Here is a 22,694-nt window from a genome sequence, read left to right as displayed (position 1 = left end):
ACGTGGCAATCATCTGTTCACAGCCCTTGCTAATTCAGGCCATGCGGTCGTTTCGAAGGCAATTGTCAACCAACAGGCAGACAACAGAACCCCGTGTCGGAGAGCTATCATGACTGGCAGTCGTTCGTCCAATGATTTCCCGATGACATGGGCCGCTGCCTCGTTTACTCGAGGTTTGTTAAGCCATGTTGATACACAGCTTCTGCGGAAGCACTGTTCGCAATCCAGCCACCGGCTGTCCTTTCTAGTCTCTAATCTGGTGCAAGCCCATCACAAGTAAATCTTAGCTGGCCACTATCAGGCTAAGTGATTCGGCTGAAGCCACCTCCGGTCTATTCACTGGACTACCTCCCAATTACGTCGTTTCTCGGGGAGAGGTTCTGTAGTGATGATATTCTCGTCACCCTCCAGTTGACTTGTTGGTCTCCTCTGGTAGCTTTGATGGTTCCGTCGAAGACATTAGAATGGTGTTGATGTTGTCAAACAACGTCACAATAAAATCAGGTGTCAATTCTAGCTCTATCTAAATGTAGACGGCCTTACCCATACTTTGCTGCGTGAAACAAGTCAACAGATTGTGTCTCGTGCCAACAGTGGAACGCTATTGTTGGCCTCCCATGCGATGCGATGCGCCGAGAACTATGTCTCTTAGCAAACCATCTCAGTTGATAAGATGCTCTCTTTCATTCACAAATATGAGACAAATGGGTCACTACCTCACAACTCCCGACTTAGTGGGTAGATATTCTGAAAGCATCGACCCATGGAGAGCCTTGTTCTTTGTCTACGCTTGATTGTCTATTTACCAGTAGACACAGCTCGCGAGAAGCCTCATGACACTTTCGACCCCATCTTCTACTTCTTAAGCTTTGAGCCAAGTTCGATACGACGCACAAAGTGAGAACTTGGTCTATTAAGGAGCCACGGTCGCAAAGATGGGCCGCCCGCGCTTTTTTCCGAGGTTGGAGAGTAATTGTATCAGGGCTGAATACCAAGCTCCCCGGATTCAACCCGAAAAGACGGCCATCAGACAGTCACACTTTCCGTCCAGCGATGTCTCCACGATCAGGCTTAACCAGACATGGGCCTAACAAAACCTTGGCTCCAGGTCAACCAACAGGCAGACAGCAGAACCACGAGACGACCCCAGAACAATACAAATCGGGCCAGAACCAGCATCGTCTCGAAAGGAGATGGAATGAAGGAAGATTCACATACAAGCGTGGATCGGGCCAGACCCGCCCGAACCGCAACCGGCGCCCAGCCTCGTCTAGGTTGGATGCCCGTGCTCTCAACCGCGTCTGCTCGGACGGCGACATGCCCATGCTGGCCGTGGCTCCAAGCCCTCCACCGTCAGACCAACCATCGCAGGATTCTTTGCCCGACGCGAGACCCCGGCGAGGCCACGAGCAACGACAAGAACGCCGAGGTGGCCGCGAGGGGAGACACAGTCGTGGTGGCCACCCGCGAGAGACCCGGCCGAAACGTTCCCCAATCGATCTCCACGCCCACGCCAAGTTTGACGGCGAACGAGCACACGTCCACCGGCGAAACCTTCAGTTGAAACACGATCTGAACAGGCTCGTCCAGCAGGCGCGGTGGACTATCGATGACTGGGCTAAGGATGTAGATGCGCATGAGGGGCAGCCAGAGCCGATGGACTGGCAACCCGAACCGCTGATACTGGTGAGGATATGCGAGGGGCCGGGTCTCGGACTTGGGCTTGGGACGGGGAGCTGGGAGAGAGGCGCATGGCAGCAGAACCCCACCGATTCTTGTCCCAGGAGAAGCATGAGCTGGAGATTTGGGGTTGAGCTCCTGGATGACATATCCTGACACGGAGATACGTCGTCTCATGAAGGATTTGGGACGCTCGAGCTGTCAGTGGACTCGTCTTGACCAGCTAGGTAGCGGCTGGGGAGACTACATGTTGCCGAAATGGTCTGATGTCCAGGCCTGCGAATCAGCAAGTTTTGCCGGGCCGCGTTACCATCAGAAAGACGCGTGCTGTCGAGAGTTGTATACCAGTTGCTCATCGGTCGTGGAAGCGCTTGTCCAAGAGCACTCCCATTTCCATCGAACGTTCACTCCAAGTAGACAGAAGCTACGCATCATATGCTAAACGTCTTGAATTCGGCTGAAAATTTAGCTGAACGAGACAATCCTGAAACCTTACAACGCCTGCCCTTTGGTGAAGCCCAACCGACCCAAGTAACCGAGAACGCAAGAAAGCCGAACATCGTGGGAATCTCGCATGTCATGTACAAGTCAACAGCTCGCCCGCACGCAACCCTGCGCATCACACACTACACCAGCTTATTTTCCGTAACGGTTGTACTCAGCAGCGACCAGGCAATGGTCACGCTCGAAGGGCTCTGCATAAGATTGTTAGTCACACGCATATCAATCGAAGAAACGGGAAGTGGATCGTACCAAGTGTCAGCTGCTCCTTGGGGGTGATGCGCTCCGCACGGAGCTTCTCGACCTCCTGAGCAAAGACCTTGGCGGGAGGGGCCGTGGAGTCGATACAGTTGGCCTTGATGGAGATGAGGATACCACCGCCAACCTTGAGGAAGTGGTGAGCGTTCATGGCGACGATACGGGCCTGGTCGGGCTGGGCCACATCGGCGAAGATGCAGTCGACCATGGGCATGATCATGCGGTACTTGAGGGGCTGACGGGCGTCCTCAACAATGGGAACGACGTTGGTGCGCTTGGAAGCCATGCCGATCAGGTCGCGACCAGAGCGGGGAGAGAACTCGACGGCGTAGACGAAACCGGTAGGGCCGACAATGTCGGCAACGTGGGAGACGGAAGTACCAGAGGCACCACCAAGGTAGAGGACCTTGGAGCCGGGGCCGAAGTACATCCTGTCGAGACCACCGATGACACCGGCAGCCAGCTTCGAACGGAAGGGGTTCCACACGCGGTACTCGATCTTGGTGTTGGTGGTGGTGCCGTCCTCGTTGGTGACGGGGTTGTCGACGGAGACACGCTTCTCGCCGTAGACAGACTCGCCGGGAGTCAGGTTGCGAGTCGCAATGGCGTCCTCCTTGCCGCGGACAACGAAGATACCCTCATGGCGATGGGGCTCCTAATTCTCTGGTCAGTAGAGCACAAACGGGTCCAATCCACGGGCTCAACTTACAACAATGACCTTTTGGCCTCCCTTCTGGCCGCCAGCAGCGCCGCCACGGCCACCCCTCGGCTTGCCAACACCACCACGGCCGCGGGCACCACCACGGGCACCACCACGACCGCCACGGTCACCGAAGCCGCCGCGGCCACCGCCGCGACCACCGCCGCGACCACCACGATCACCAAAACCACCGCGACCGCCACCGCGGCCACCACGGTCACCACCGAAACCGCCACGGCCACCGCCACCGCCTCGGAAAGGAGCCATCTCTGTTGTAGGTATGGTAAGATGAAACAAAGCTTCAAGTAGATGTCGTTATCTCGACACCTCTGGGTTCGTCCGAGTGAATTGAGTGGGAGAGGACGAAGGTGGTGGATCTTGTCGTACTGCGGACAGACTGCTGCAGATAACAAACCGGCGGGTGAAATTTTTCTCTAGACTTTTTTCTTGTCGAAGCTGCAAAGAGGTCGAGAGCTCGGACCAAGCTCCATGCAGAATCCGACTTTGGTGGGCCAGCGAGATGATTGGCCTGCTCGGCACTGCGATTTTCCATGTCCGTGATAAGATAAGCCTTCCCGCACAAACAGGAAGTGGGGCACAAAATCAATTTTCACTGGCCCCATGCCGGAAAGATGTGAGACCCTTTCCTCTCACGCACCCCAAAAACTCATAGGGTAGAGCCCTACAGTCAAAGTTGCACCCTTCCTGATTCGGTAAGCGAACCAACCAGCCCCGGCAGAGCAGAGCAGAGCAGGTCCCTCAAGCAACTTTTGAAATCTTCCTAACCTCAACGCCCAGTCCACCAAACCGAACCGTCGACGACCATCACCTCACCCAGCAATCACGATGGTGAGTGCCCTTCCAAGCCCCGGACCGACCATCGACTCGCAGCCGTCAAAGATTCTACATTTCCGGAAGGCCTCGCGTGCCTGCTTCAATTCAGGACCGCGGGGTCAAGGATATGGGAAGATTTTCGACTGGCAGACATGACGCGCTGGGAAGCGAACGAGAAACCACAACTGGCAGAGATATGGAGGGACTGACACGGTTGCAACATAGGTTCGATACGCCGCCACCGAGATCGCGCCCGCGAAGTCGGCCCGCGCCCGCGGTGCCTACCTCCGTGTGTCCTTCAAGAACACCCGCGAGACCGCCCAGGCCATCAACGGCTGGAAGCTGGAGCGTGCCCTGACCTTCCTCGAGAACGTCAGGACGAAGACTGAGGCTGTCCCCATGCGCCGCTACGCCGGCTCTACCGGCCGCACCGCCCAGGGTACGTTGATACGATTTTTTTGACCCGCTTGCCATGGACGCATATGCAAGATTGTGGTTCTGCTGGGGTCGCGGAAGAGCCCACCAGCAGAACCCATCTGCAACATGAGCCAACGAGCAAACGGGGGTCACCTCGCCGCACTGAATGCCAATCGCTAACCCACTCCCAGGCAAGCAGTTCGGTGTCTCCAAGGCCCGCTGGCCCGTCAAGTCTGCCGACTTCCTCCTCGGCCTTCTCCGCAACGCTCAGTCCAACGCCGACGCCAAGGGCCTCGACACCGGCAACCTCGTCGTCAAGCACATCCAGGTCAACCAGGCCCCCAAGCAGCGCAGGCGCACGTACCGTGCCCACGGCCGCGTATGTTCCACCCCTCCCCCGTCACTCGTGCACCCACAGAGTCGGCGAAAACTAACAGGCGCGTCTAGATCAACCCCTACATGTCCAACCCCTGCCACATCGAGCTCATCCTCACCGAGGGCGAGGAGGTCGTTCAGAAGTCCGAGGCCGTCGTCGGCCGTGAGCACCTCTCCTCCAGGCAGCGTGGTGTCCGCGCCCGCAAGGCCATCACCTCCGCCTAAGCGACATGATCTCTCCCCCAAACGCATCATTTCTCTTGAGGGCCCCCTGGTGATTTTCTGCCCGGTCGGGTTTTAGACAAAGCGAGAGGCAGGAGGGCCAGGTTCGAGGCAAGCGGAACAACAGGGCGGGCGTCGGTCGGGCGGGAAACGAAATTGCGAATAATGCATATGGCCTCCACCCTTATGCGTTGCGGCTTTCTTTCTCGTTCATTTGCTATGGTGTAACTGGGAAAGGCTATGGTGATTCATGGCATTTTAGGGATTGGCATGCGACAGACAAAAAATGCTCGTGTTCCGAGAGGGCTCTCCGAAATACACTGAAAGGCAAATGAATCATGACCTGCTGGCTTGCTCCTGTGAAGTGACGTGCCCCGTTCCCTGGTGCCGCCGAATTCTTTCACAGGCATTGTGGTCACGCTGTGTAGGCCTGCTTTCTTTCTAATTGCCTGTATGGAATTCCAATTGCCAAGAGACAGTCAGATGACAGCAATACTCATTCTCATGGACGACTACATCACCTCCGCGGCCGCATACTTCCTTGGAAAGCCAGACCTGATCTTAGCGTCCAAGTCTGTTCAACTAGAGCACGCTGTAATCACCACCAACTTGCACACGGTATGGCTTGCAGGAGATCATCGTGGCAGGCACCACGGTCCGTAAACATGCATTCTCCAATACATGGAAACAATGGCAGAGAATGATGTAAATGAGACCTCCCTAAGTCGGTAGATACGTATCAGTCCCACGCCTCAATCAAGCCGAAGAGAGATAGAGCAAAACTGGCAGTTGCCTTGGCCATGTAGGCCCCCAAGCTCCGTCCCCTCATAATTCGTCATTCGCCCGTAAGTCATTGAATCCTTCGTGAGAAATCATCCAGGAGTCATGTGCACTCCGAGGCAATCCTTGCCTGTATAAACCATTCTCAAACGCCGTGTTCCTCTGAGATTCCCATGGCCAGAACCCCGCCCAGCCCTTTTCGTATTATACAGCCTACGAGTCTCTCGATTCTGTGTCTCCTCATCAAATCAAAATCCAGTTCCTCGTATTCAGCTCTCGCCAAAGTCGAGTCCGTCTCGTCTCATGCGACAGAGATTGGCGGCGCCAGGGCCGAGCGAATCATGGCCATCTGTATTCTTGACCGTATCGTCATCCAGGTTGTAGAACGAGCGAGAAGAGTCATGTTCCGTAAAAGACCACCTTTGACGGTGGCGGTATGTTGCCTTCGTTCGGAACGCTGCTACAGCCCCGTGGGAGGCGGAGGCCTGGGTCCTGTGACAAAGCCGCTGAAACGACCACGGCCTGGTTCTAGGACGCCATCCATCTGCGCGTCTCTGATCTTTCTGGTATCGTACACGCCGGCCCATCCCTGCGTCATATTCCAAGTGGTTCCGAAGTGAAGTTCGTCATCCTCAGGCAGCATGTGAACAATCTTGGCAATGCCATGGTCGCCGCAGACCTGCATGAAGTTCTCGAGTTCCTTTTTCCGCATGGCGACGTCATGATCGGCCCACGGTTCTTCGCTATCGATTGGGGTGATGGTGTTGACCTCGACGTGTCGAGCGTAACCGCACGACTTGAAGGATATGCTCTTCAGCTTGTAGAGACCACTCTTGCGCTCTCTTCTGAAAGAGCGCCCTTCAGGTAACCAAAGACGAAGCATCGGCCCAGATACCTTGGGTCGTCCGGCTGCAGGCTGGCCCGCTGCCATGCCCTCCACCGTCATCCCCGGCGTGAAGTGGTTGATGAACCCTGCCCAGGACATCTGGCTTGGGAGGTGGGAGCCGCTGCTTGAGCTTACAAAGATTGCATCGTCATCTGAGTCGCTCTCATCGACCTGAATTGGGGTTGGAATAGCCACCTGGTTGGCGGCAGCGGCGGCGGCGGCGGCGGCTACCGCGACGGATCCGAATACAACGGCTGGTTGGAAAGCAGGCTGCGTACCATCCATCGCCATTGTCGGCACTGGTGTCAACCGTAGAGGGCCAGTCAAAGACACACTCTCAAATTCAAGAGACTCAAGAGAGTTTAGAGCCATGGTACGAATGACCTGGTTCAAAACGTGCGGAGTGGCGTAGCAATTCTTGAGCGAGAAATGTCGGATGTACGGCAAAGCAAGTATCGGACCACTGATGGCTGTGTGGGGTTCGAACATGGCGGTAGGATAGCAGAAAGGCGCGGGAAGGACATAATTATTCCGCTGGTAGACGCCAGGTGCGAACTCACCACCGCAGATCCACTCAAAGTGGAAGAAGGTAATGTTTCGTCGGTGAGAAATGTATTCGGAAAGTAGTACGAACACCCAGTTGACAGCTACGAGAGGCGAGATGGTCGTCTCCTGAACCGAATGTTCTGGAGAAGCCTTAGACACGGCACGCCAGTCGGGGACGACGGCGAGCGTCAGGTTCCGCAGGGTGGGCAGACTATCCCAAAGATCGTGCCTCTGGAACATGTTGATGTGGCTGCTGGGGATTTTGGCAATGGTCAAAGACGTCAGCGAACTGAACCGGGAGGCACGCGAGTGATCGAGAATGGCGATCACGTAGGACTGGATCAGGGCTCGATGAGCCCAGTCCATCTCGAGGATCATCTCAAGCTGGCCCCTCGTCAATTCCTTGGGTTGCAACGGATACGTGGCGGGCGGGTTGCCCCAACGTTGTTGGAGGATAGTGAGCCTGCGCACGTTGTTGTCTGGGTTGGGCGCAGGTATTGTCACCTCTGGGAATGGATCTTGGGCCGTGGGCGTGGCGGTCGTCGGCGCCGGGGCTGGCGGAGGTGCGGCCCTCTCATCGAATTCAATTCCAGACAGTGTGGCACCTTCTGTATTCAGCAGAGTCTCAATAGCATCCGGGGTTTGTGCTTCGGTGAAACCGGCTCGTCTGACCATGGACTCAAGCACGCTAAGCTTGGTATCTCGGGGGCCTTGAACAGCGGTTCTCCTCGGCCGTTGCTCCGGCAGCTGAAGCGATCCATAGGACACGTTACGCAGGCCAAAGACGGGATGTGGTGGAGGGAGTATGCGGGTGTCCCGGTCTGGTCCACAAAGGTAGCCCAGGCCAGCGTCGCAGCTCAGGCCAAGATCCTTGACCTGGGTAAGACTGGTCAGTGCCTCCTTCAGACGCAGAGTCTCGTCTGCCGTGTCTTCGAGGTTTTCGATCTCGGCGTAGCGCGCATACGAGTTGACAGGCCAGCGGTAGATGCCCCAGTAGGTGGGTACGGCCTGCTGAAGAGTCTTGACGGGGGGGTAGGCCAGGTGGTCCTCGCTGATCTCGAGGGAGAGGGCGAAGCGGACAATGTGGTGACCAAAGGACTGGAAGATGCGCATTCCGTTGGATAGAATGCTGTCGGCGTGTGAGAGCGTCTGCGCCGTGACTGCTTGGTGGTCGCCGTCTCTTGCCTCGTTGCTCTGGGCCGTGTACAGCTCTGCGTTGAAAGGAACAACGACGTTGCGAAAGTACTGAGAGGCAAGCTTGAGCTCAAATTCCTTGTTGACAGCCCGCAGATTCTCGACGTCAGACCTCGAGAGGAAGGAGGTTATCTCGATAAAGAGTTCCATGGGGATGACGTTGGCAGGCCATGTGAGCGGCTGACGGCCGCCGGCGAGGTGGTTTTGGGAGTCTTCTGGGGGCCCTCTACGTAATTTGTGCAGGAAGGCGGACCTGGCAGGTCGGCGGCCTGAGGATCGCCATGATCGATGGCCCGGCATCGTATGAAACCCACCGAAGACCGGACTTCTTGTGAGTCGGTGGTGCCGGTCCAGTTATCGAGAACTGGAAGGGCTGGTCGTTGATGGAAGGCGAAACGCAAGTGACCGAAAGACGTGAGGTAAGGTAGGTAGGTACCTAGGCAAGGTAAGGTAAGAAGGTAGGAAAGTGGGTTCAGGCCGCAGTGTCGTCAATCCAACGTTTTCATGGAGCACATCGGACCCCCATAATGGGAAATCGTCATGGTTTTATTGCAGCATGGAGTTTGTCTGTACGCAATTGAGACACAGGGCCTGCGATGGGCTCGGCGACAAGGTTTACTCAAGGAAAGTGAACGCACTTGTTAATGCCGACACAGTCTGTTCCTCTGCAGCGGCAGAGTTCAGGCACCCCCCTCCCCCCCCCACCCAATTTTCTTATCGTTATCGTCATGCTGCCGTTCATTGGCGGTTGGGATCAGCGTCTGGACCAGCCAAGTGGAGGGGCGGCATGTCGTCAGCGGGGTGCATTGGCTGCGACGATCTCCAGAGAAAGTCAAATGGCGCCCAGCCGATGCTGTTACCATTGAAAGTTTCCATCAACACCACGACCGTGCCAGCCACGGTGTGTTTATGCTCTTTCGGAGAATACCATCGGGAAAATTATCCGAGTGTGTCACAAATGAAAAGGTAAATAAATATGAAAAGCTCAGGAATCGACGGTTCAAGACATCGCAAAAAGGAGCCACTCAATACGCGCCAACATAGCTAAGTTGGCAATTATAAGAGCACTCTACCTGACATCGGAAGATGCACCTGCCACTGGAGAACTTGGAATGAAAGTTTCCGGGCTGGGTGCGAAAACTCGAGGGAACACAAACAAACCGCCCAACAAGCAAAATACGCCTACTGCTCCCACCTGACGCCTAGTCCTCGTCCTCATCCTGCGTGTCCGGCGCGGGTCCTGCGTAGAACCAGTACCTACAGACGCGCGTTAGCTTTCTGCGACGTGCACAGCCATGGAATGGGAGGGCAGAAGGGGGAAGAAACTTACGCAGCAGCATACTGCACCTGGAAACTCTCAGGCTGCCCGGCGCACGAGCTCGGCGGGCTTCCGCCGGCTGTCGTGAGGCGGTAGATCTCCTGAATGTCTCCCGCTGTCCTGCCGTCCTTGGTGAGGAGCTTCAGCCACGCCACGGCCTTCTCGCCCCTCTGGCCCACAGCCGAAGCAGCAGGCGCTGGCGTCGACGAGTTGAGCCCACAGTAGGTGTCGCCAATTTCGCGGTCGCCTTCGCGGATGTGGAAGTACGGCGTCTTGGCGTCGTAGAAGAAGTGGTCGCCGGCAAAGACGGCGTTGCTGGGTCCGAGACGATGATTGTTGGCGCCGGGGAGGAGCGGCTCGGTCGAGAGGTTGAACTGCATCGAGACCTTGGGGATCAGGGCGAGGAGGTCTGGGTAGGCGACAGCGATGCAGCTGACGTTGAAGAGCGAGGCGACGGCGCCGGCAGCCTGGGGGACGGCCGTTGCGTTGCCGACGTCGCAGGTGTAGTTCTGGGTGCCGCGGCCCACGGCGACGTGCTTGAGGGTCAGGCCCTCGGAAACAGGAGGGAGAGGTTCGGGGGCTGGTGGGCTTTGTTAGTGGGTGGCAGTGGACGGCGCGACAAGCGCTTACCGATGGGCATCCTGGCTTGCGAGAGGTCGCACGAGGGCGCACGCGTGGTGTAGCGGCTTGCCTGGACCTTGGATGCGAGGAGCGTGAAGTACTCGGACATGGCTTCCATGCTGCGGGGCGGGGTGTTGTCGCCTTCGAGCTCCGGGTACCGGGGCGCTGCCAGGACCGTGGCGGCCAATGCCGGCGCAAGAAATGTTGAGACACGCATAGTTGAAGCGTTTTCGGAGGAGATGGAAGGATGTGTTTTTGGGGGGGTTTGTATTCGTAGTTATGGTGACGAAGAGGGCGTCGTCGTTGATGGCGGGTATGGAGAAGCACCTGCCCAGAGCACGAAAGGAAATTTCAAGGAACCAGAGACCGAGAGGAATGAATAGGAAAGAGACGAAATGAAACCAACGGAAGGAAAAAGGTTCCAGCCTCTTGATATGGACACGAGCTGCAGAGTGTTATGGATAACGAAAAGACTCATGATCGCTGCCGTGCAGCAGGGCGCCAACGTCTATTATACCACGTTCCACGTTCCACGACCGACGACCCACGAGGCACGAGGCACGACACGCACGGGAAGGAACCACGATTGACACCTCGACCCGGCGGCAGCGCATCGCCGTGTCACGAGCCAGCCAGAGCGCTTTGCAGGTACCCTACTCTGCAGACGCCCTGACACGAGCAGGGGATCCCATGGCACCGAGGCGAGGGTGGGTTCGACGGGTGGATGATGTTCGTCCGGAGAAGCCAAGACTGACAGCCGCCCGTGCCACAGCGGGTGCGGGTGGTTCCCTGGCCCGGGAGTGGCTGGGCGATCGTCGCCGCATTGGGATGCAAGCGCCCGGGCGGCAACGCTGGTCTAGAGTCTGGAGTCTGGAGTCTGCAAGATGGGAAACCGATCGGGTGCATCTATTCTGGGACATGGCATTTTGTTCTACAGAAAATTGTGGAAGCCGTCCAGTCTGGTGCAGACGAGAGATGCTGTGGCTTGAACCACGGTCGTGGCCCATGAGAACCGAAGGGGTTGATGACAAAAGTTTCCCGTATGGGTTTGGTTTTTTCTCTTCCATGCCAATGACGAGCAAGCAATCCACGAATATCCCACCATGCTCGTCTTGCTTCGTGATGCTCACGAAGCGAGAGGCAGGCAGGCACCAATGACCAAAGCAGGCCGCGTCCACTGCATGATATCTCGAGGCCACAATGTTCACACAGCTGACTCACCACCACACGTTGTAGATGCCCACATCAAGTAAGGTACCTAGGCAAGTAAATAGGTAGCAGTAGCTCAGATCCCTACCGACTTCGCTCGACAGCCCAAGCAAGCCACGCCCTCACTCATGTCAACATGCCCGCCTGCCGAGGAAACACAGAAGAACACCAGGCGTCTATGCTCCCGCCTCCCCGCCTCCCCAAAATAGCCGAAATCCCCTGATGTATCATCGATTGGCCACGAGCGTCCCTCAGCAGAAGCCCACCACCTCCCTCTCCAATTACCGGACGCGGCCATGCAGGACAGTCCCGCTACGCCCCCTCATTGGGCTCAGGGTCTCGACGCGCTTTTGCAGGCCCCGCCTGGTCGCGCAAAATGGCCGGCGGTAAAACAACTACACGGTACCTAGGTAGCTTGCTTTGATATTTCTTTGTTTAAACTTAACTTGTGAAGCGTGACGAACTTACTTGGCCGGATATGCGCTCAATCGGCGGCGCTTCCAAGCATGGACCGCCACTGACTTTTCTGAACCAAAGGGTAGCGAACACGAGTTGAAAGAAGGGAAAGCATGCCCAGCTTGGCAACGATCTCCTGAATCAAGTGCATCGACCGGCCGACCGACACGACATGATACACAGATCATTATCGAGTCGGTGGTTGATCCACCTGATATTACACTGGCTAGATAAGGCTCATTCCCAACTCTCTGCAGTATCCTGGCGGTGCAGGCCTTGTGAGCCACATCATGAATGCGTCTGAGTAGCAATGCCGACTGTGTCACGAGAACCCTAAATCAACCCAGCCGCCGAAAACCTGATTGCAACCTGCCGAGCGCCGCGAAAGGGGGGAAGGGGGGCAGATGATGCCGCACGGCGCTTGGGGATTGTCCCGCCCGCAAGGCCAGACGTGGCGCCGCCATTGTCCGGTCCGCCATGCCTTACTGAGGCCAGTCCTTCTCTCCCGCTATCCCTCCGTCGACGATCCCTCCCACCACCGAGCCGCCCACGGCCGAGTTCGTCATGGCCGTGTAATGGTGGTCCACGTCTGTCATAACCAGCCAGTACATCGATATGAAGACCAATAGGTGAAGCGCCGCGCAATATGATGCGAACAGGTTTCGACTCGTGCGTGTCGCAAGCACCATCCGCGTGATCGTGTACACCATGCGCTCCGGTAGGCTCATCCTCTTGTACGCTCTCGCCGACTCTCGCCCGCGGAACTGTGCAAACGGTGAAATGTTGGACTCGTACGCCTTCTGGTATCTGTCCATGGCCATGCCCGGTGTGCCGGAGCCGCCAATGGGCACCGTCGAGGGGTTAGGGTTTGAGCCAAACGCTGCCGATGACGACGCCGCCGATGGACCAGCGCGGTTGTAGGTCGAGACGTATCGAGTCTTCTCGTACAAGTTCAGATTGTCCTTCTGCAGAGAGGCGATCTCTTGCCGAAGCTGTGACACTGTCCGATGCGTCTCTGAAAGCTCGCCCTCCAATTGGGCGTTCTTCTTCTTGAAACGATCACGTTGCGCCGTGACCATGGGCAGGATGCCTGATCCGCCGCCCATGGGTTCGCCTCCGCCCATGCGGGGATCGATGCCGCTGATGATGGAAGAGGTTGGAGAAATCCTTCCCCCGCCCCTCCTGCCAGGGGCAACCGATGGCGCGTATCTGCTCATGGCCACCGAGGCACCGGATGGGAAGGCATTGGTCGACTCCGACTGAACATCGGCTAGATCGTTCTCCAGCTTCTCGTTGAGATTTTGCGACCTCTCTAGATCGGCGTTGGTTCGAGACAGCTCTTCCTGGAGGTCCTGCAGTTTGGACTGCAGGTCTTGGTGTGAGACGCGTAGAATGGTCAACTCATCGCCAAGCTTCTTGTTGCGCGCCAGCAAGAGCTTCTCGAGAGTATCACTACCTGGCTTGGCGGTAGAGCTGTCTTCGCCACTTGTCTCCGTGACGTCGTCATCTTCTTCCCCTGTTGCAAACTCGATGCTTTTCAAAACCTCGAGCTCCTGCTTCACGTCATCGTAGTCGCTCCATTTCTGGACCTTTGCCTTGAGATTGTCTCTTTCTTCCTTCAGTAGGCCGACTTCTCTCTCTATGGAGCGCAGTCTGGTGTCGAGATCGCGCTTCATGCCGTCCTTCTCGACCCTGGAGGCATCCAGCTTACGCATCAAAGAGGAGTTTTCTGATCGCATTCGCATGTAGCCAGGATCGTCCTCGAGCGTTGTAGCAGACGATGCCGAGGCCTGAGTCTTGGCCTGGGCCAGGTCTAGGCGCAGCTGCTCATTCCTGGCCTCCATCTCGGCCAGGCGGGCACTCGTGCGCTCAACGTCGGATCTGAGCATCTCAAGTTCGGCGCTGGCAACATGACCACCCTGCGACTCCTCGCCGTCGTCAGTCTTGCCGAGGCGTTGGCTGACCTCATAGCTGGCTTTGATTTCGTTCAGCAGGCGCTCCTGGTTCTCCACTTTGTCTTCCAGGGCCTTCTCCTTGGCCTCCCAATTGCCCTTCTTCTCTTCGACCACAGCAGTCCAAGTGGCCTCGACCTCCTTGACTCGGGTCTCGAGGTTATTCTCCAGTTCCCGACGCGCTGTCGTCTCCGTCTGTAGTTTGGCCTCGGTATCCTCAAACTGTGACGTCAGCGTACTGACTGACTGCTGTAGGCGCTCGTTTTCTTCGGATAGCTTCGGCACCGTGTCCTCTGACACTAGCATGGCATCCACAGAGGCCTCGAGCAGCGGGTATGGGTCAGGGGCCTCGGATAGAGAGGTGTACGCCTGGAGGAAAGTCGAGTTGATTGACTTGGAGTGGTTCGTCACTAGATCGATGAATCCCTGGTAGGCTTGACACGGCAACGTTAGCAAGGAGTTTGCGTTTGGATGACGCGGCCTCGAATACCTTTCAACAAGCCCTTGATCTCGGTCAATTTGGCACCATCGTCGAGCTTTCGAAAGTCCTTTGTCTTCTGGGCCAGATCCTTCCGCTGAATAGTGGAATCTCTCTGGTACGTGACGATCTCTGAGGCAGTGTTGTCTAGGTTCGAGATGAGGTTTGTGTAGTCGATTGCTGGAGAGGGGCGTTAACGATCTCGTTCCCTGAGCCGTGAGCTGTGGTGGTTCTTACTCCTCCAGGCCGAGATGGCATGCTGGAACTTGTTGTCGCCCTCGGGTCGGGGCGCATCTTCGGTCGCGGGGTTGGTAGAGTCGATCTGGCCTGCCTGAGCTGACACCAGAGCTTCGATGTCGGCCATGGTTGTGTTCGGTGTTCGGGGCAGTGGTGGCTACCTTTGGCGGATCAACTCAATTCATTACCCAAAGGGAAAAAGACGAGACAGCGTCAAGCTGGTCGATGCGACGGGTACAGCAAGGTCGTTGGGCTTCGGTACTAATGATGTCGATGAGATTGAATCTCGGGGTGCGACTTGTTCTGGTTCCATTTCATGATGGAGCTCCTGACGAACGTGTTCCGTTCCCGGCAGCGCCCCGGACCTGGCACCTGATTGGCTGCTAGGTGGCCTGAGGCGGGCTCCCTGCGTTGGACGTGGATCAGTCGCGCCGTAGGTGGCTAGCCAGGCACGAACCTCCGCCTCCACTAGAGCTTCTGTCAGTGGCTGCAATGGCCGCAGTCCACTGAAAAACGGTTATTAAGGTGGATAAGTGGTGTTGTTGTATTTGGCTTAGTTTTGTCGCCAACGTGCCCCCAGGGCTACGTTTTATAGCACCTGCTGACTAACGGCATCAGAGAAGCTCCTTCCGTCACACTGTACCTGACCTGTAATCGTAATCAAGTGGTTATCTTACCTGCCTACCTTACCTACCTAGGTAGGTAGGTACCCAAGGTACCTTGCGTAGGTACGTACGCACGTAGGCACCTACATAGGTCGGTCGAGGAACCTACCTGTACCTACCCCTGCCTCGCCTTGACTTGCCTGGCTCGACCAACCTGTGTGAGAGCACCTCACCCGCCAAGCTCCAGCCCCATCGCGAACTCCCCGGCAGCATCGCCTCGGCCGCATCAGCGTTCGAGCGACTCTCAGCACCACCGTCCAACCGAGCAGCCTGGCAAGCATGGCGAAGCAATGCCGATGACACTGAAAAATCTGACACGACATGGCTTCTGATGATCCCGTCAAGGAGCAATCGCCCCGACAGCTTGACTTGGCCCGCCTCCAGGACGGGCCTTATGTCCTACGAACCCTTCTAGAAGATGTACCCCTCTCGGCGGATGGTCCCGTGACAGACGTGAAGATCAACTGCGTCGAATATTTCGGTACGCTATCTAGGGTGTGTGCTTTCTAGCCGGCCTGCGACTAACGTTGTCATATTATAGATCACAACTTATACGTAGGAACGAGCGCATCTGAGCTGCTTCACTTCGTCCAAATCCCGCCCGACCCCTCCGATCCCTCTGGCCGACCAACCTTTATCCTGGCGTCCCGACTCCAGCCTCCCTTTGCTGAGACCAACAATACGAAGCCAGGTGTGCAGCAGATCTTGCTACTGCCCCGAGTGTCCAAAGCATGCATCCTGTGCAACTGGACCGTCACTTTCTACTCCTTGCCTGAACTCAGCCCTGTCTTTGGCACGACACAGGTCAAGAACTGCAACTGGGTCGGCGGTGTTGACTTGAACGACCCGCAAGATGACCCCGACGCCGACGATCCGGTCACGATATTACTGTCCCTCAACCGTAGAATCCAGGTGGTGCGGATAGGTGATGATCCCAGGGCTATCAAGGTAGGTCGTTACGCACCCAGCTGTAGCGAAGACCATACTGATGGTTAGCAGAACATAGATGTCGGCGGTAGCACCATTTCCGTCCGTCGTGACACAATCGCCTGCGTGGCAGATTCCAGGAGCTACTCCTTACTGGACGTCACCCGGCAGCTTAAGATACCGCTAATGACCATATCGTCTCTCGATGACTCCCAACCCGGCGGAGAGATCGGTCAGGCTCAGAACATTGCCGGCAGCGTTGAAGGGGGTATTTTGCGAAGCGTTTCTGCCGTGCAGAACAGGCCGCTGCAGGCAGCCCAAGCCCAGGGCCATAGCAGAAGCACGAGTCTAGGAGGGAGTTTGCCTCTTCGGCCCTCGGATTCATCACCTCCCACACCCTCTGCCAGCCCACAACCGCCGCATGGCCCCCATTTGCCGCCGCCTTCAGAAAACGACAAGCCCTTGCCTGAAGCGCCAACTCAAGAGGCGCAAGAGGCACCGCTAGCTTCAGAGCCCGCTGCGCCTCCGAAGCCCAAACCTGTTTTCCTCAAGCCGCACATTGTGTCACCGACCCCTGACGAGTTCTTGCTTGTTACAGGCACAGGGCTCTCAGAGCCGGGTATCGGCCTATTTGTCAATCTAGACGGTGACCCTACGAGGCCCACTGTCGAGTTTGAGCGTTACCCCCGCGAGGTTGTTGTGGATGGGGGCTCATCCGATCTGGCGTCATCACAGGTATCGCCCAGTGATGCAGAGGAGGGCTATCTACTCGCTTCGATGGCAAGAGAGGTTGACAAAGCAATGCGCCACGGTATCGAGATTCAGAGATGGGACGGCGATGGGAGTGAGCCCGACACTTCAAAATTCTGGCTTGAAGCTGAATCAATACCCGGCATCGAACAAGCGAGTGTAACACTGGGAATCCGATCTATGATTGGCGAAGAAGAGACGCACTTTTCCGAGATCGTGGACAGGATATGCCAGCGAAAGTTCACGCCTTTCTCCCTGGGCAGTTTGGAGCCATCGACATTGTCCCTAAAGAGTGCAGACTCGCGTACTGCCTCGTCTCTAGAGCGTGTATCAAGGGAACGCGAATTGTTCGACAGAGACAATGATACGCAGAGCGAGGAGTCACTGCCTGACGGATGGCAGAGCAGTCGGAATGCCGAAGAAGAGGCATTTGTAGCGCGCTTCGCGAAGACGCAATCCCGAGTGGCCGTGTGGGCTGGAAACCACATCTGGTGGGCGGTCCGTAACCCGATTCTTCTCCAGTTGGAGGCTCGCATCGACGCTGCTTGTACGCACGACGGGGAGACTGGCCGCATGGCCTTGGATCGCCGTGCAGTGTTCACAGCGTTGAATTCCATAAGAGGGAGAGAGCCCAAGACGGAGTTAGAGTTTGTGACGTTCAGCTACATCCGCCAACGAGCGGCTGTGTTGCTGTTTGGTGATCTGCTACAGCCGAGCGATGATTCCTTCTCAGACGGAGAAGTCAAGGCGCTCGAGGAGGTACTCCTGGATAGTGCTCTCGACGCACGCGTTATTTTATCACTGGTACCAGGTCTTCAAAATGAAATCATCGAGAGTAAGAGGGGGACATGGGTCTTTAGTGGCGTCAAGAAGGCTGCTGAGCAGTATCTGCGGAGCCACTCATTTGATCGAAGTCAGCACACCCTTGGGAGCCTGGATGCCCGTGTCATTCAATTCCTGCGCCGGTTCCTAGGATCATGGAGAAAGAAGAAGGATTTTGGCAGTATTCCCGACAAGGACGAAGTTCTGCGCTCCGTAGATGCGGCGCTGTTGATCGTGCTGCTCGAACTGGATCGAGATGCACCCAAGGGTATCGCCCGCAGCAGCACAACGATCAGAGCTGAACTGAACGAAGTTGTGGACAAGGGCGTCGACTGCTTCGATCGGGCTGTGTCGTTACTCGAATCTTACCACCGACTTTTCGTCCTAAGCCGACTCTACCAAAGTCGTAAGATGGCTGGCGACGTGTTGGCTGTCTGGCGGCGCATTATAGAGGGCGAACGTGATGATGGCGGCGAGCTGCGCGACGGCGAGCTGCGAGTCCGCGAATATCTTATGAAGATCAACAGCCAGGCGCTCGTGCAAGAGTATGGCCTCTGGCTGGCCAACCGCAACCCTAAACTGGGTGTCCAGGTCTTCGCAGAGGACAAGGGAAGAGCGCCAAAGTTCGAGCCTACAACCGTTGTGGCTTTGCTTCGCGCCGAAGCCCCTGCCGCGGTCAAGTATTACCTGGAGCATCTCGTCTTCGGAAAAGGCTACACTGGCTACGTCAACGACCTGATCACATACTATCTCGACATTGTCACTGGCGAATTGCATTCCTCGCAGACAAGCAGAGAAGCGTTTGCGGCCACGTACGACGCGTATCGCGCCCTCCAGGCCCCAAAGTCGACTTATCGTCACTTTTTGACCGACAACGCACCGAAGGATGATGAGGTATGGCAGAGCCGTCTGCGGTTGCTGCAACTCCTGGGCGGCACAGAAGACTACGATGCCGCCACGGTCCGCGCCAGCATCGAGTCTCTGCCCGGCGAGCTGCTTGTTCCCGAGATCATCATTCTCGATGGCCGAGAACGACGCCACGAAGACGCGATCCGACTGCTCGTCCACAAACTGGGTGACTACGACACGGCCGTGTCGTACTGCCTGCGTGGTGGATCGAGCATCTACACGCCGCTGTCACGCGGCAGGAAGGACAGCATGCCGACGCACGAGATGCAGGCGCGCCTGTTCCGCGCCGTGCTGGGCGAGTTCCTCACGATTGCGGATGTGAGCGAACGCGTCGAACAGACGGGCGCGCTGCTCGAGAGATTCGGTGGCTGGTTCGAAATTGATGACATTCTGGGCCTCATTCCGGACGGGTGGTCCGTCGACATTGTGGCCGGGTTCCTCGTCAGGGCGCTGCGGCGGCTCGTGCAGGAGAAACACGAGAGCTCCGTCATGAAGGCCTTGAGCTCGGCCGAGAACTTGCGGGTCAACCATGAGTTGATTGTCCGGATCGACGAGATGGGCCCGACCAATGAAGCAGCACAGTGAGCGGCGAGGGAGGAGCAGGAAGCGGCGAGGCACAAGTCATGAGCATGATATGTATGAACAGTTAGTCTTATGTTGGCTTGGCGACAGTTCAATAGCACGGAGATCAGTAGTCATCCACTACGTGACCAATTTCTAGAGAAAATGCATCAGCCGTAGACGTGTTCATGCCTGGCTCTCAACGTCTTGGTGTCGCGGCGATGTCTACAGCGCGGATCTAAGACTATGTTGAGTAACCACGAGGCTGTACACCTCCTGGAAGCAAAGGCCCAATACAGCCCATTCAGTAGCAGTCTTTTTGCAGACAGTCGTGGCAGCTACGCACGATCAACATAAATTAGACCAAGACGAAGAACAACAACAAGAACGGTCTGCCGCGACGTCGACCCACGCGAGCATATTCCCCTCGTGCGAGGAGACTATCTAGATCTGGGCGGCCTATTGACGTGGACCCTGTCGATCACTTCCTCATTGCCGCGCGAGCTGAACTCAGCTGTCACGGCTACACGACGAGCTAGCAGGCTAGTAAAGCCACCGCCCACCAAACTCCAGGGGGCAGAGCGGCCTCGGGCATCGTCGAGGGGCCTTTTTCAAGAATCTTCCATGAGCGCCATGGTCTATGCCAATTCCCATGAGGGGGACGCGAAGGAGGATGGAATGGCAGACTATGCGCTGTTCCCAAGACCGGCAGCAACGTCATCCGAAGCGCTATAGATGGGAGGCGTGCCAATGATGCCGGCCAAGACGGGCAGCGGCCTCAGCCGCACGGAGAAGGGGACGCTACCACGGCGCCGGCGCAAGGAAGCTGAGGAAGCCGAGAGGAGAAAGTCTGCCGGACGGGAGATGATCCTGTTTCACCTCGGGCGAGCGAGCACGTTGTTGTCTGCTTTCTTGTTCTCCTGAGCTGGGGCGCAGTATATAAGAAGGGACAGGGAGACGTGCTGCCGCGCTGCAGGCTGGAGGGGTACGACAAACCGATCGAACGATCGAACGAACGAACGAAGGAACGAACGAACGAAGGACCGAAGGACCGAAGGACCGAAGGACCGAAGGACCGAAGGACCGAACGAAGAGCATAAACATGCTTACGCCTCCGCCTTAGACCCTCGGCGCCCCGAAGCCGGTCCGCCGCAGGATGGCGACGACAAGCCACCTCTTCCGGCCTGCGTCCTCCTCGCCTGGCCTCTCGTCGACCCAGGCCCGCTCGACGCCAGCGACATCCCGCTCCCAAATGGATTCGACCTCGAGGGCCGCGGCGGCCAGAAAGTCGGCCTCGAAAAAGTGACGCATCTTTTCACGCCCAGAGTGGAAGCCGGCGACGATCCAGACGCGGGCATCGGCCGTGTCGGCGAGGAAGTGGCTGACGGAGGCGAGGAGCGCGTCATGCAGCCAGGGCATCCACAGGCAGTCGGCAACGAGGAGACGATCAAAGGCATGCGCCGAGGACATGGCGAGCGGTGTTGTCAGGTCGCCCCAGGCGTGGCCCTCGACTGTGATTTCGGGAGCGACGGTGGACGTGGGCGATGCGGCCGGGACAGCGCCGAGGGTCACGTTGGCACGCAGGGTCTCGAGCACGGAGGGAGCGGGATAGTCCGTGACGACAACGCGGCGGGCGGAGAGGAGGGCGGCGAGGAGGCTCGGCAAGGCCGTACCAGCGCCGAGCTCGAGAGTCGCAAGGCCCTTGACATTGAAGGCCGAAGAAGGGGGCCCCAGAGGTGAGGGGCCACTGGTTGGGTGAGTGAGGGGTGAAGGCAAGGAGCCGGCTTCGATGAGTTCTGCCAAGAGGAGGGATGAGTTCCAGAGATAATGACTGAAAAGTCTACGGTCATGCTCGGTGGCGGGATCGGCCAGCGACAGGGTGAAAGGCTTGGGCAGATGCGGCGACGTGTAGAGCAGATCATGATCCGAATCGCCGTGGATGTGTGGTTGGTCGTCGGGGTCCAGAGTCGCCAAGGCGGAGGAGAGAAAGTCTTCGGGCGAGTCTGCAGGAGGCCCTTTCAGGGCTATGCGGGAGGTGAGGTCCATGACGATGGTTGTCTCGCTATTGAGGGCCGGCAGCCTCGTGTGACAAAAATGGTGTGTGCTGTGAGGTACATGGGCGAAACGGGACGGTTGACGATGGGTGACGGTAACGCCCACGCTGACGCTTATGCTAACGGCAACGGGGTCAAACGGCGACCGGCAAAACGGCGGGGATCGAGATGCACGGCGGAAACGAAAAAGTCCCGATGGGATGGATGATCCACGGATGACCCGGCAGTCCGGCAGCGGCATCACCAGACCGCCACTTTCGGGAGGCCTGCGTGCTGCAATCTATTGTTGGATTCCTGAAGAGAGGGGAGGGAGAGGGGAGGGGGGGCGGACAGCCCGTACGGGCAGTGCAAATGCGATGCATTCTCGAAGAAAAGGGTTCGCCGCAGCAGATGCACCACCGTTTTGGTTCTTGGGGGGTTTCTGACGCAGGGTGCACCGCCACGTCGATGCAGTGACCCGCGCCTCCTTCCTTCAACTGCCCACCCCTGGCATGGGCCAGAAATAGCGACGAACAGCCATAATCTCCACCGCACCCAATATGCCAGCAACTAAGCACGCCGGGACGCCCAAAGAAGGCTCCGGGAGAGGGAGGGGGGGAGAGAGGGAGAGGAGCAGAATTGGGTGCGCAAGCCACCAGTCAGCAGCCACCGCCCGCCACCTGCACCGACACGACAGAGCCGCCGGATACTGCCGTCGGCGACCTCCCTTCTTTTTTTACGCTCCCACGCGGTCACAACAAGAACCCAAGCCAGGGAGCCAAGCCACACCTGCCGTCCAGATGCCTGCTGCACATCCCCCTCGATTTTCTGACAAGACGATAAGGTGCTCCGATAGGCCGATGCGTACCAGAGAATCCCCCCCCCTGGCCCTGCACCCGGGTGGATCCCCCGCACACACACACCCCCTAAACTACGATGACCCGAGTGACTGAATGGTTGACCGAGCCTGCCTGCCTGCCTCCTGCTGTCTGTGACTTGTCCTTTCCGCCCAACCCTTCATCGTGACGGCCAACAGCTTGCTGCGCCGCACTTGACGGGTTGCCATTGCACCGTCTTACCCTCCCCCCGGGACTCGATCGATGCAGGTGCCAGGGAGGTGGGTGCAGGTGCAGCAAAGCAATAACCCTTTCTCACTGTACCTCCCCTTGAATACCTCCTGCCACACAGACGCACACACACAAACACACCTACCGCGGCGTCGCCGATCGACGGACAAGACAGGCCCACCTTTTTCTTTTTTTGCTTCGTGCTCTGCTCGACAGGGGTAAGCAACGAACAGACGACAAGTGAGCTGCAGGTTGGGGGGGGGGGGGGGGGGACGAAGAACAACACCAACCGAAGC

At 57.4% G+C, this 22,694-nt stretch overlaps 7 protein-coding genes across 7 annotated transcripts; 2 read left to right on the top strand and 5 right to left on the bottom strand.

Moving 5' to 3' along the window:
- Positions 1-2,316: 2,316 nt before the first annotated feature.
- NOP1 (Small subunit processome complex component) lies at positions 2,317-3,406 on the bottom strand (the record flags this gene model as incomplete). Its single annotated transcript, XM_028641064.1, has 3 exons — positions 2,317-2,375; positions 2,434-3,094; positions 3,149-3,406. 3 exons carry the CDS (start codon positions 3,404-3,406, stop codon positions 2,317-2,319), a joined length of 978 nt encoding a protein of 325 aa, XP_028494856.1.
- Positions 3,407-3,985: 579 nt separating this feature from the next.
- On the top strand, positions 3,986-4,990 carry RPL17 (60S ribosomal protein L17; the record flags this gene model as incomplete). The annotated part of the gene is made up of 4 exons (XM_028641063.1): positions 3,986-3,988; positions 4,199-4,412; positions 4,582-4,769; positions 4,838-4,990. The coding sequence occupies 4 exons, from the start codon at positions 3,986-3,988 to the stop codon at positions 4,988-4,990; spliced, it is 558 nt and encodes a 185-aa protein (XP_028494855.1).
- Positions 4,991-6,227: 1,237 nt separating this feature from the next.
- On the bottom strand, positions 6,228-8,543 carry D7B24_006942 (uncharacterized protein; the record flags this gene model as incomplete). Its single annotated transcript, XM_028641062.1, has 1 exon — positions 6,228-8,543. The coding sequence occupies one exon, from the start codon at positions 8,541-8,543 to the stop codon at positions 6,228-6,230; it is 2,316 nt and encodes a 771-aa protein (XP_028494854.1).
- A 1,052-nt stretch (positions 8,544-9,595) lies between these two features.
- On the bottom strand, positions 9,596-10,549 carry D7B24_006941 (uncharacterized protein; the record flags this gene model as incomplete). The annotated part of the gene is made up of 3 exons (XM_028641061.1): positions 9,596-9,650; positions 9,724-10,291; positions 10,342-10,549. The coding sequence occupies 3 exons, from the start codon at positions 10,547-10,549 to the stop codon at positions 9,596-9,598; spliced, it is 831 nt and encodes a 276-aa protein (XP_028494853.1).
- Positions 10,550-12,479: 1,930 nt separating this feature from the next.
- D7B24_006940 (uncharacterized protein) lies at positions 12,480-14,791 on the bottom strand (the record flags this gene model as incomplete). Its single annotated transcript, XM_028641060.1, has 3 exons — positions 12,480-14,383; positions 14,440-14,607; positions 14,665-14,791. 3 exons carry the CDS (start codon positions 14,789-14,791, stop codon positions 12,480-12,482), a joined length of 2,199 nt encoding a protein of 732 aa, XP_028494852.1.
- An 859-nt stretch (positions 14,792-15,650) lies between these two features.
- On the top strand, positions 15,651-19,322 carry D7B24_006939 (uncharacterized protein; the record flags this gene model as incomplete). The annotated part of the gene is made up of 3 exons (XM_028641059.1): positions 15,651-15,810; positions 15,871-16,277; positions 16,329-19,322. The coding sequence occupies 3 exons, from the start codon at positions 15,651-15,653 to the stop codon at positions 19,320-19,322; spliced, it is 3,561 nt and encodes a 1,186-aa protein (XP_028494851.1).
- A 1,095-nt stretch (positions 19,323-20,417) lies between these two features.
- On the bottom strand, positions 20,418-21,344 carry D7B24_006938 (uncharacterized protein; the record flags this gene model as incomplete). The annotated part of the gene is made up of 1 exon (XM_028641058.1): positions 20,418-21,344. One exon carries the CDS (start codon positions 21,342-21,344, stop codon positions 20,418-20,420), a length of 927 nt encoding a protein of 308 aa, XP_028494850.1.
- Positions 21,345-22,694: the final 1,350 nt, after the last annotated feature.

This window comes from Verticillium nonalfalfae (genome assembly GCF_003724135.2).
Source record: "Verticillium nonalfalfae strain VnAa140/NRRL 66861 chromosome Unknown scaffold_52, whole genome shotgun sequence".
Lineage (NCBI taxonomy): Eukaryota > Fungi > Ascomycota > Sordariomycetes > Glomerellales > Plectosphaerellaceae > Verticillium > Verticillium nonalfalfae.
This window is presented reverse-complemented; position numbering and strand designations above follow the sequence as displayed.